We start from the raw sequence: 13,833 nt of genomic DNA, 5'->3' as shown, positions 1-13,833 counted from the left end.
AAGAATTTGAGTGACACACACAAGTGAACACCCACACATACACGCATTGGGACTGCAAATTATTTTACAAACAAATTACAATGTCAGTCTCAGTAAATTCCCTACCTAGTCTGAGCACTGATCAATGAACATACCAGATTCAACCAATGACTTTCACTAATTCCCCTACCTATTCTGAGCACAAATCAATGAACATTGCAGATTCAAACAATGACTTTCACTAAATTCCCTACCTAGTCTGAGCACTGATCAATGAACATACCAGATTCAACCAATGACTTTCACTGATGAAATGATGCAATGAATTCAACTTCTGAAATGATATGAGACACTTGGATAAATCACTTTTATTTCATAAAGATCATGCCATTTACAAAATACTCATTCTCTTAACCCTGCCACCCCTATGTTCCTGCATGATAGCTGAACTTAACAATATAAAACAATAGGGGTATTCCAAACTTTGATGATGAAAGGGTTCATCCTCCCCTTCATAACAATCACAGCTCTGTCATAATGAAATTACAATAGCAGAATATGCACAAGAGGAACATGTTGTCTTTCACAGGAAAGAAGGGGGATATTAGATGTCTTAATAATGCACTCACTGGAAATAGTCATAATCATGTCTTGAAATATTTTCAAAGTGAAAAGAAACTCATTTAGTTCATCAAAATACCTGCATGACGATTTAGTTTTCATGATTTTCAAACAATTTGTACATTTATATTCAGTCTCTACAAACTGAAATTTTGACATTTGACACCAGATATTTAATGGCTCTGTATGAAATATACACTGCTTTTTATTTCTGTGTATAAATTGAAATTTCATGAGAATAATCTTTGCATCATTAAAACCATTTGCAGTAATATTGAGACACTCTTTTCTTTCTTATCTGATCATACATTTATGAATCGTGGGTACCAGATTTGAAATCTTGGATGTGCTACTGTCTTTCCTCAAATCAAAGGGGTCGGGGGAGGTGGTGGTGGAGGAGGTGGTGCCAATGGACCTGAAAGATAAAAGTAACATTTGGATAATAAAGTCATTAGACTAGGTCCTGCAAGTTCTGGTATGACTGATATGTAGCTATCTGGCCGATAACTAACCTAGATTTGTTGACAATTTCATAGCTTGCTGTATGCTGAGATTAACAAAAAAATACTTGTCTCTTTGAAACATTTTAAGAAAATCTGAGTATGCAGTAAGGAAATACCATACCCTGCTGAAGCAATTCAAATGTCAGTGGCGCGGCATTACTGTGAGATGGATAATCACAAGTACATTAGAACTTCGGATATCTGGTTTACGATCTAAGAACTCTTGATATAGGAAAGAACTGAACCCCTGTAAAATCATATAATTACATAATTTTCTGGAAAATGCAAGGCAAATCTTGTTTAATCTTGTTTACAATGTGGTCACAAAGCATGCATGTAATTGATGTTGGCATTCTACAAATTAATATTGAATTGACTACCTGGTGCTTCAGCACTTTCCCCACTACTGCTTGGCTTTTCCTCTGCTGAAAATGTGAGAAAATCAGGGAAATGGTATGTTATTGACAGGACAATTTTACATGAAAAATTCTCAATACATGATCAAGATGTAATGATAACACTCTCAAATGTCTTTCAGCCTTGTTTTTCAGTGTGTACATCCTGAAACACCATCAAATGCAATGAGATATAACCCAAGATGTGATGGTGATGGGTTTATCTATATGGATGTGTCCAGCATACCTTTGCTTTCCTCTTTCTTTTCATCTTTCTGCTCCTCAGCAGCAGTTCTGTCAGCTCGGAAGAAGATCCTGGCACTGCTAAGGCTGTAGTGCAGTAAATCAAATTCCTGTCAAATATGAACGGATCAAGACAATTAGAGATATTAAATTTGTAGATTCAATTGCCAAGCATACATATTTTACTTGAGATGCAAAAAATATGTACCTCGAGAGAACGTGTGCTTTTAAGATTATTTCTTGTTTTGAGGTGTGACTAAACAGGTCTTGTGATGCAACATGGACAACAAGAAGTCAACACTCAAATCTGGACTGAGTGATTGAGTAAGATCTCTTAATAAACAAAGGTGTTCCTGGTATTAGGGTTTAAAGGAGGCACCACTGTGTTTTGTAGACACAAAGATGTAGGGGATGTAGCCTACATGTATTTATTGCAACACACTGGATAGGGACATCTATGCACCAAGTTCTGTCTTACTGGACAAATATCGATAATTTTAAAATGTCCAAAGTGAATGAGTGGTTACTGAACTCTGTGTATTGTAGGGGACTTTGTATCAATTCTTTGAATGGTAGGTGTACTGGTATACATGCAGATTTTTACCTGTTGATACATTTCCAGCCGCTTGAGTGTCAAGACCATAGTCTGTTCTAACTTCTCATCACTCTGTCCAAAGCCTGGTTTCTGTTGGTTGGACACTGATTTCTACACACAAACATAACCATTGTTAGGCAAATTAAACATCTTGGCAAAAAAGATCACATCACAAAAACATCTGACATGAGAATGGTATTTTGGAAACAGTGCTATAGAACTGGAAGGTGACTTGCACGAAGAGACAGTATCAAGCATTGGAACTGTCTGATAGTTTTATTAAATATTCAAGTTTCTTAATACCGGTACTACGTGACATTCCGTTTTATTTATACTTGTTATGGTAAAACTGATTTATGGATCGTATAGAGACCCTGTGTTGCTCAGTCTTAGAGATATTTTTTACATATTATGATCTAAAAAGACTGACTCCTAGGAAAGAGACTGCTACGTTTTCAAAGGTTTTACTGTATAGTATGTTTTGACGATTTTGGAGCAAATGGACATCACATTTAATTAGTTACAGTTTTTAATCAAAATTTTGGCAAAAATCTGACAAAATTTGACTGGGATATTTTGTAAAGGCAACATATACGGTATTGACTTTGGCACTCAAAGGGTTAAACTTTATGAGAGGTATCACAATAAGAGACAACAATTTCTGACACTCTTTCCTTGCCCTACTGTATCCCTTAAGTGCTGGTGCATATCGAATTTTAGCTTTAGCTGTTCATTAATAAATTCACTAATTCACTGTATATTTCTTTTGTGGAAGTTTCTGTCTTTTTTTCTTCAAAGAGAGTGATAAAATATAACAATCAGACAGACTTGAGTGATTTTATTGCTGTTTGTAGATGTGGGTGTCATTTTATCTCTGTGACCTACCTTTTCAGTGTTATACTTGTGCCTGACACTCTGGTACCAGTGAAGTGAATCAAACTCATGATACTGATCCAGTAATTTCAAGATATATGCAACACCTGATGATGACAAGAGGATGCATAGAGGAGTCTCACAGATATGAATAAACAGATATCAAAACTTGGTACAATGATTTAACACTTCAGTCCATGTTATAAATTTCACAATCACACCTTGAAATGGTGTGCTACTGTCTACAAAATGTCAAACATTTCTGCTGATATTATGAACAATAGAGTCAGCTGTCAGATAGCATCAAATGAAAGAGTCAATTTCAGGATCAGGCTAGGGTTAAGGTCATGGTGATCCTCAAATGGATTCAATTAGATGGTGCCATTGGACAACAACTTCCTACTGGGTCCAGTGTGCCAACATTTGTGTGTGTTTGCACACCTGTTATAGTCACAAAACTGAATCACAGTTGTTTTGTCCTGTCAGAGGCGGAAGTGTACCATGGAGTACATAGTTGGTGGACTGTTAGACATCAGGGCAGCCTTCCACTTGCATATTCATAATCATGATTGGTGGATCACAATCCTAGTTTTGTCTCTAAGCATTGTTGGTGGTGATTAAAACATGGTAGTCACAGACTGAATATATTCAAAGTACAACATTTTTCAAAACCACCAACAAAGACTGTGACTTGTGGTAAATTTATTCATGCATGTACCATCTTCAATTCGAAAACAAAGAATCTTTGTCTTCAAAATGTGAAACCTCTTGCACACTACCACTGAGGGCTGTCATCACATGTAGATAACTTGGTACTTTTGTTCACAGCCTCAATATCAACAGTGCAGTCATGGGAATCACCCTCAAGATTATGCAAATCAAATATATCCCATAATGCATGGTTGTTATGACTTTGAACGTTGAGACATCAATGGATGCAGAATGGTGTGCCTTACCCATTGCAAATCCATCATCAGTGAAGGCTGCACCAACTTTGTTCTTCTTGTTTAATTTCTCTTTACAGCTGATGGAATATTCCACAAAGTTCAATGTCTGAAATCAACAAAGTTGGAAAGCAAATGAAAGGAAGAGGGCAATAATGAGATGTCTGGTTTAAGTGTTTGCCTATCCATATTTGATGAAGTCTGATTTACAAATGCAGACACTATACTTACCAATGGTGGCAGAATCATGTAGAAATTTCGGAGATGCATGTTCTTTGGGTTCCTGAATTCAGATGAAAACACATCCACCAACATCTAGGATAAAAAAGACACCATATTAACATACTCAACATACATACTGTAACATACTCAACATACTGTAACATACTCAAGTTCATTGAATAATTATTTGCTGTCAAATGGACTAACAGTAATAGAAATTTGACAAGCAAGCCTTCACTTATTTGTCTTGAACTGTCATGACGTGAAATAGTTTCAGATATGTGCGTTATCAGTGTATTATTCTGTAACATAAATTTAATCTAGGTTTGCAGCCAGACATACCCACCTTGAAGTATTCAGTGCCTTCAGCAAAGTTCTTTGTTAGGTTGTTGATAACTGCATCTAAATTACTGTGGAAAATATCAACAAAAATATCTCTGTATTATTTCTTGTTTCTAAATTCACTCTTTTATTTTGCTGTGGCTCAGCTGAGGATTTTGTTGATTCCTTTTTTGTATCTTGTGTGTGTTGGATGGTACACCTATTTACCTGTAGTTGGTCCAATCTAATCTCCAGAAAAGACCAGATCTCTGCCACACTGATGTGGCAGACAGAAGCAATATGAATGATATCCAAAATTAGCACATTTTGCAAAAAAGAATGCAAACCTTCTTATATCTAGGCACATGAATAGATGGCCCTCAAACTTCAAACATTTCTGAGCTATTCGGAGTCCCTTCTGAGTCTTGCAAAAATATTGATAATCTGACCCTTCCATCACCAGAATTTGGTAGAACCATAAAGTTTTCTTTGGAAAAGTAATATACCACTGTAGGGGCTGGCCAAATGGGATGAAAGATTTATTGATGTTCTGCTGGACAGACACTGAAAGTGAATGTGTTCTGCTATTACTTGGCTTACAAATACTACATGACAAATCAGCCATTCACTGTTCAGTGTAAAACTATAGACAGTATCACTTCTACAGTATAGGGTAAAACAAATGGCAAAGTTTCACAAACCTTTTGTCCCATAGCATAAAATACTGTAAGTATTCCATTAAATGGCAGTTTATTGCTTGAGATTTCAGCAATATAGCAGACCTTACTCCATAAAACAACTGCAGGTGACAGTATGGATGACAAGAACATCTGTTTCAAATATTGTCACCGCACCATAGAAAAGTTGGCTATAGACTGAGTTGTGGGGTCACGACCTCTGCAGGTTAAGGTCATGACCTTAGAGTAATATTACCTGTATTACTCACTGAAATGGTCATAACAATCTTGGAGACAGAGAGCGAGCAAGGTTTCATATTTCTGGACCTCACCAAGTGTAATAGTTGTGAAATTGATTAAGTTCATGATACTGCTGAATTACGATGTCTACCAAGGAAGAAACATTCTATCCACTTTCAGTTGGGACAGTATAGGAGGGAAGTCAGATTGTCGATGGAAAAATAGAGGGGAGCAATAAGATCACTCTGTTGGAAGAAATTTGATATTCTTTTATCTACTGGGCACTGACCATGAATTCATATTACTGTACATGAAATGTTTTACTTCCAAAACATAGGCATATCATTTTAGGGGAATTTGGTACATTTAGAAAAGTCTAAGGAAATGCCCTTGCTGGTAAGCTGGTACAAACAATCCACTATGCTCTGTACAGTCTTGTTGACGTCTTTCTCTACCATGCCTTGGATCTGTACTGTTACAGTGACAGCAATAATAAAACTGATTGTTCCTGCTCCTTGATAGCCTAGGAAACATAAAAAATGTGGCTTTGCAATCAGGTTTGTCCATTGCAGATGGAGCATTCCATCACAGGATGGTGCATTCTTTCTGCAATGAGACTGTAATGAGTAACAGTCTTCAGACTATAAACAGCTATATATGGTGATACCCCCCTGTGTCTGCCTTGCTACATAATGCCAAAATCCCAAGTACATCCATATCCCCATTAGCCCTTGCCACACTTGGTTCTACAACACTGATCTGCAGTAGTCTCCAAGCCAGCCTCTGTGTTGTGGACAATGGCGTTCGCAATCATTCTGCTTCTGTGTGTGTTCCTTGGAGCCACATCCGCTGAGATGTCTTGTAAGATTACCTGTGATGACCAAGGAATAATTGAGTATCCGGCTGAACAGGGCGGAATCTCTGTCATCCAGGGTCCACCTGGACCTCCTGGATTTGATGGACCAAAAGGAGAGAAGGGTGATGCCGGCACCTGGACCAACAACAGGGTTGCTTTCTCTGCTGGCCGTGGTGAGGCCCTGGGACCCATAGCACGAGACACAGTCATTCAGTACAATCACATATTCATAGATATTGGAGACAGCTTTGACAGATCCACTGGCGTTTTCACCTGCATCACGCCCGGCGTTTACGTTTTCCTGGTCAACGTGCAGAAAAGGTCTGATACACACGACACCTACGTGGAACTGATCAAGAACGGTCGCCTGCTACTGAGCATCCACGACAGCAAAGGAGATTACCTGGACACATCAAGTAACAGTCTAATCATCAATGTGGAGAGAGGAGACAGGATATGGCTTCAGCTAGGACAGGGATACATTCTTTACAGCAGTGAAGGAAGATACACTACATTTAGTGGATACTTGATCTATCCTGAGCTTTAGATGACACTCACCAACTGAAGGAGGGAAAAATCTCAGAATCACACAAACCACTGTATTCTGCTGTGATCTAAGGCAATCAATGCTGTGAGTCTGAGGAATTCAAGATTTGGGAAACTAAATGAAATTTGGGCTACAAGGTTGTAAAAATGAGGAAAACAGGATTTTATCTGCTTTGGGAAATCTAATGTATAGCAGAAACAACGGGACTTACACTATGCAGTATTTGGATAAAACCTGCTGTGAGGAAGCGATGCATTACATTTCAATGTTATTTGATACAAGAAGCCTGTTTGACTTTTTTAGGGTTGTTCTCATGAACTTTTTATACACTGTGATAAGACTACACCTGCTGGTATTCATTAGACTAGTGTACATCATGTGTTTATACATAGTCTGTGTCTAGCTTAGTTTTGATGCCATATAGCATTAGTGGAATCACACTACTTCCATTTCGGATCCACACTTTTACACATATTTAACAGAATCAATGTATTTACCTTACATAACAATATTATGAATTGTTTGAAACGTGACTTTTATTTCCAGGCCAGTCCATTTTCGTATCGTCTTATAGCTGAATAAAATGTTCAATTCTGAACTGTTAAACCAACCATGCTTTAACTGTGTTTGTGTTGTTGGGTTTTTTTTGTGAGGTGGGTCTGCTTGTTCCTTTGCCTTTTGAAATATTTTGATTGTATGCTAATGATGTTTTCTTTTGCATTTTAACATCCGTCCATCATTTACAATAAATCAACTTGGAAACCAAAATGTTTATCAAGCTTTATTCTGCTTATGTCAGAAAAAAATGAACAATTTTGTCTTTCAGTAATGAAGATGATTTCAAAAAATGTGTTCAAGGATTTGTAGATTCTGAACAAGAAAGAAGATTTGTTTAACACTGCATTGAACAGGCAAAGTACCAGGGACACTATTCAAAGTAAAACAGGCAAAGTACCAGGGACACTATTCAAAGTAAAACAGGCAAATTACCAGGGACACTATTCAAAGTAAAACAGGCAAATTACCAAGGACACTATTCAGAGTAAAACAGGCAAATTACCAGGAACACTATTCAAAGTAAAACAGGCAAATTACCAGGGACACTATTCAGAGTAAAACAGGCAAATTACCAGGGACACTATTCAGAGTAAAACAGGCAAATTACCAGGGACACTATTCAGAGTAAAACAGGCAAATTACCAGGGACACTATTCAATGTAAAACAGGCAAATTACCAGGGACACTATTCAGAGTAAAACAGGCAAATTACCTGGGACACTATTCAATGTAAAACAGGCAAATTACCAGGGACACTATTCAAAGTAAAACAGGCAAAGTACCAGGGACACTATTCAAAGTAAAACAGGCAAATTACCAGGAAACTATTCAAAGTAAAACAGGCAAATTACCAGGGACACTATTCAAAGTAAAACAGGCAAATTACCAGGGACAAAGTGATCAAAAGTATCACATACACAGGGATGTAGCAAAGTGCAGGGGTGGATGACAACATTTCAACAGCTGGTGATTGAATGGGTGTGTGTGTGTGTGGGGGGGGGGGGAGGGGTGTGCAGAGTGAATGAACGGGAGGGATGGGAGGCAGGAGGTATGAAAAGGCACAGAAAGCTGTTTTGCTGGCTATCAGCTTGCATCCACATCCTTGGAAAGTTCAGTGTTTACAGAGAACACCACATTAACCCGTCAAGCCATTTAGCAAAATGCCTAGTGAGACAGGGAGTCATTTGGCCAGATAACAAATAAATTGGCGATCAACTTTACTGTTGGGTACAGCAATTGCAAACACTATAATCAGCGGGTAATCTCAATCGGTGTCAATTGTGAATTATTCTTCATTCGATTCAGTTTATTTTCTAAGATACACCATGAGAGAAATGGTTTGTACCACTGTGCGATGTTTACGCAGCCTGTAGTATCAGTATCAATTTTATGGCCAGAGTTGGGCTTCCTGCTGACTTTTGTATTACAATTACTGTACCAGACCACTGAAGTTGACCGCCAATTTACTTGTTATCTGGCCAAATGACTCTCTGTTTTACAAGGCATTTTGCTAAATGGCTTGACGGGTTAATGTGGCGTTCTCTGTTTAAGTTTCTCTCACTGTTTATGAGTAATGTGTTTTGAAATCTGGCAAGCTTTCAATTTGTACAGAAGTATCACTGCCAAGAGCAGTGATACTCTACAGGACTCAAGACTTTGCAAGGCATGATATACAGATCATGTCATAAATCACCAAGTGTCACTTATTGGTATCGTACTTGTGGATTACATTACAGTGTATTCACTGTTGATTCTTTCTCTGCTTTCACTGATGTACACTATTATTGACAGCTGAAATCAAACCAGCCTTCCAGGCCGTAGCAATGACACACCCTGTGGAATCAGATACACATTCTGCTTTTGCTGGCATACTACCCAGATTATTTCATAAATCAAAGACAGTGGCTTGACTGTGCTCATTAAACTGTCGGAAGTAACTCCTGGTAGACTACTCTGCCAAAACACACACTGTGTTCAAACTGTTTTATGGAATGCACCGTGGTCATTCACTCCTTGCTGCTAGACCATCCTATTTACTCAGGACATCAAACTCCAAACTGTTCTTTACCAGTGGTGCAAACTTCATACTGATCATGTAATGATTCCGGGATTTTTCTAAACCATGAGACTTAGCAATGATACACAAGACTTTGATCTAACACACAAACAGCATTTCATAGGACATGTATTACTGTAAGCTGACGCGGAGAAATACCTGGAAATTTTTACGTAACAGAGAGCTCAGTAATCTTGTGAGTTGGAGGATAGACTGATTAGCCATGATGGAACTTGATTCATTTACACAACCAGAATATAAAAACTTGTTGTAATACTTTGCCAAAGAATACTTCAAGCTATTCTCCTTCACTATCAGAATGAAATTTAGGGGTTCTCCTGCAAATTTGTAAATGAAAGAATATGGTGATTTTCAAGAGTCAAAATAGATGACATTTTCTCTCAACTCTACAGCAAAACCATAGTTTTTCATTTTCCTGATACACAAGAAGTAAAGACTTGTTTTGTGCAATTTTACAATTAAGAAAAATTGTAAGATTTTTAGCATGAAAATATGTTGCTATGGCACATTTTGATGAAATGCCTCCATTTTATGTTGTTAGATCAGGGTTGACTGACATGATTGCATTCAGCAGATGATAGGTAAAACTGAGGGTTTAAAATTGCTGTGTACACAGCACAGTTGGATCTGTCCCAAGGACTAGAGTTCTCATGGGTGCAAATCAATGAAATATGTTTCTGATCAATGCATACTATGCATCCAACAGAGTACCAGAAAAGGAGGCAAAGAATGGTGAGATCAGAGTCAAAGGCAAAATTAATGTCAAGGTCACTATGCTTAAAAAATTCAAAATGCAATAATTGTGTTTAATCTTCGGGAAGTTTTCTTTTCTCCTGAAGATAAGACATCTGCTCTGTTTGTTTCAGGTATGGATAACTTTCTCATCAATGGTAATTGAATTAACCTAGGCTTTTGTACACATAGATGCTACAACAAATTCCTCCCCCCCCTATAAATGTTGTTGGTTAGAAGTATTGATGTGTTTTTGAGTAGTTCAGTTAACAGGAAACCAATCAGTGACTTGGTACAGGTAATGAATTTAATAGTTCTTAACATTGCCCAGTGAAGTTGTAAGCTGATTTACCGAGCTGCAGACTTGGCTTCTGATGACATACTTTCCTCTGTTACCAATTCTTCAAAATTCACAATGTCTTCTAAATCAGGAACAAACCTGGCAGTAATCAACAAATCATTATAAAAAGCTATGTATATGAAATAACCTGGTAAAAACTAACTGTCTGCGTTATGGTAGTAGAAATTAATAACTTCCTACCTTAAGGTGGTTGGAAAGGCTAGAGCGTCAGTTATAAATTTCAACAAAACTATTAAAATATAAAAGTAGTCAACATTCTCTGTGGAATAAAAAAAACTAGACATTTGGGCACAAAGGCATTGCAGAGTTATACCTGTTAAAACTTCTGAAAAACTGACCAAAAAGAAGAAGTTGGGAGTCCTTAGTGTATTAACTATGGTAGAGGTCCCCTAGCTTTTAATAAAATGTTTGAAACGGGAAAGTCATTATTTGCTGTTTTTCAGGAAAGTTTGACAAGGCGGTGCTGGCATTCAGAGTGAGTGACTGCTATTGTAAATGCATTTTTAGATTCTTTGAGTGTCAAAGAGGTGTCAAAAGTGAGATTAACCAAAAAAAACTGCTCTATGACTTCAAAAGAGGGGTGCAAATATGGCTTGTTTTCAACATTTTTGACAGAATAACAGTTTTCCTACATAATTGTATACCAATTTAATCCAACTTTGAAATGAGATATGGACATGGAAATTTTACAGCCTATTAACAAGGTTACAGATAAGATATGTACGGCACAATTTTCCTGTATTTGAAGTACTTTTTGAAAAATCACATTTTGAAATTGAAAGAATTTTAATAATTTTTTGATATATAAATCCATGTAAAATCATAAAAACAATTTTATTTACAAATCCTGCCGTACAAATCTTACAATAAATAGTGTCAACATATTTATAACTAATTTGTAATATTAATACTATCCAATTATTATAAAATTCAAATATGTAAAAAGAATATGAAAAATTAAATTTTAATATTTACTTGTGTCATATTTTAAAATCATGGCTGCAAATATACAATTTTTATATTCTTTGGAGAAAATATTAACTACGGGAGTTATCGTGAAAATTTGAACTAAATATCTTGATTCTAACACTTGAAACTTGACATTAACTCTGAGAAAAGAATTGGTGCAAAATAGCAACTTCCTACCTTAACTTCAAGGTCACATACAACATGCCCCAAATTGAAAATCATAAAATATCCAACAATTTATAGTTATCCAGTTGAACACTGTCATACAGAACATCATTGGAAACTGACAAAGATTGCCTTCATGATACTTTTGCCCCATGCACATTATGAATACGGTACACTTGCATAGCCCCCATGCACATCATGAATACACTTGCATAGCCCCCATGCACATCATGAATACACTTGCATAGCCCCCATGCACATCATGAATACACTTGCATAGCCCCCATGCACATCATGGATACACTTGCATAGCCCCATGCACATCATGAATACACTTGCATAGCCCCCATGCACATCATGAATACACTTGCATAGCCCCCATGCACATCATGAATACACTTGCATAGCCCCCATGCACATCATGAATACACTTGCATAGCCCCCATGCACATCATGAATACACTTGCATAGCCCCCATGCACATCATGAATACACTTGCATAGCCCCCATGCACATCATGAATACACTTGCATAGCCCCCATGCACATCATGAATACACTTGCATAGCCCCCATGCACATCATGAATACACTTGCATAGCCCCCATGCACATCATGAATACACTTGCATAGCCCCCATGCACATCATGAATACACTTGCATAGCCCCCATGCACATCATGAATACACTTGCATAGCCCCCATGCACATCATGAATACACTTGCATAGCCCCCATGCACATCATAAATACACTTGCATAGGCACACAATTAGTTGGTAATGGTGACACAGTCTATTTTTTATTGTATGTAGTATTTGGTTGTATATTTACCTAATTGCATTGCTACAGCAGTGAAGTCCACCAGAACGTATCATTCGTATGTAACCCATGGCATTACCTGCAAATGACAACAAACTATTGTTTTGGTTTTGATTCTTCTACCTTTATCCATTATGGTTCTATGTGAGTCTGTAAGACATGATATTCTTCCATTTGACAGAATAATCAATTGCTAGAATACAATGGAAAGTATTTCACTGCTAACCCACACTGTGTTGATTAGTTTGATTTCTATGATAGTACCACCACATACTATATGATAGTCAAAATGTTTTTCCCAATACTGTCTGACAAACTGCTGTGAGATGACATTGGAATGCCAGACCTTTTCACCCCGGAGTTCCTGTTTACCCCCCTGATTTTCCTTTGGTATTGGTATGGTCTACTGGACCACACAACACAAAGGGAACATTATAGTGTCAAGGGGACTACAGATGTGATATATGGCAAGAGAATGTGCAGAATAGAGATTTGAATATTGCAGGAAGAAAACTTCACATAGTGTACAGTTACCATGGTCTGTTGAAGGTTAATAGATTTTGATAACTACAAACACACCATGAAATCAGACCACACTGCACATGTCAAATGTTGACTTTTGTCTATAAACAATGATGGAACAAAGGCCCATCACGTTGAAGCATTGTGATGATACGGTTTGGGCACTGAGATGGATTCTTTTAGTCTCTGTGAGTGCAATTTGATGTAAACATTGGTCTTAATTACTTACCTATCTGACTGATCAGTGTTCTGAATTGATCCAAGTAACTCTGGCCATTAGGAGTCAAACCAAGCTTACGGATACCACGATTGAATTTCTCTGCTCGGTCGAAGGGGTACATTTGATCTGACAGTGCATGGTTCTCACGGAAAAAACGGAGATCCTTGAGAAAAAAATCAGCAAAACATGAGAATAGGCAAGCGCATTCATAATATGACAGCAGTGAATTAAACTGTGTTTCACAGTGGTGTACAATCTTTTCACTGTTTTGGGAAGTTGGAAACAATCTGTTTATCGGGAAAGACATAAACACACTATGAGATACTGATGTGAATACTGTACTTCAATACCTGTACCAGTTTTACTGTACCATTACGGTGCTACCAATGATGATAA

At 37.4% G+C, this 13,833-nt stretch overlaps 1 protein-coding gene across 2 annotated transcripts in view; it reads right to left on the bottom strand.

Annotated features, from left to right (window-relative positions):
• Positions 1–319: 319 nt before the first annotated feature.
• The window catches only part of LOC139134624 (WASH complex subunit 4-like), a 73,460-nt gene continuing 59,946 nt past the window's right edge, over positions 320–13,833 (bottom strand). Inside the window, exons 27-37 of one of the 2 annotated variants that reach the window (XM_070701557.1) lie at positions 13,447–13,600; positions 12,708–12,774; positions 10,736–10,822; positions 4,722–4,785; positions 4,385–4,468; positions 4,166–4,262; positions 3,222–3,316; positions 2,346–2,447; positions 1,746–1,851; positions 1,484–1,528; positions 320–1,015 (exon numbers count right to left, since the gene is read on the bottom strand). In XM_070701557.1, coding sequence (XP_070557658.1) covers positions 963–1,015; positions 1,484–1,528; positions 1,746–1,851; positions 2,346–2,447; positions 3,222–3,316; positions 4,166–4,262; positions 4,385–4,468; positions 4,722–4,785; positions 10,736–10,822; positions 12,708–12,774; positions 13,447–13,600 — 954 coding nt within the window. In that variant the 3' untranslated portion in view covers positions 320–962. The remainder of the gene's footprint in view (positions 1,016–1,483; positions 1,529–1,745; positions 1,852–2,345; positions 2,448–3,221; positions 3,317–4,165; positions 4,263–4,384; positions 4,469–4,721; positions 4,786–10,735; positions 10,823–12,707; positions 12,775–13,446; positions 13,601–13,833) is intronic. The other variant, XM_070701558.1, reaches the window with a different exon arrangement.

Source organism: Ptychodera flava, chromosome 6 (assembly GCF_041260155.1).
Source record: "Ptychodera flava strain L36383 chromosome 6, AS_Pfla_20210202, whole genome shotgun sequence".
In the NCBI taxonomy this organism is placed as follows: Eukaryota; Metazoa; Hemichordata; class Enteropneusta; family Ptychoderidae; genus Ptychodera; species Ptychodera flava.
This window is presented reverse-complemented; position numbering and strand designations above follow the sequence as displayed.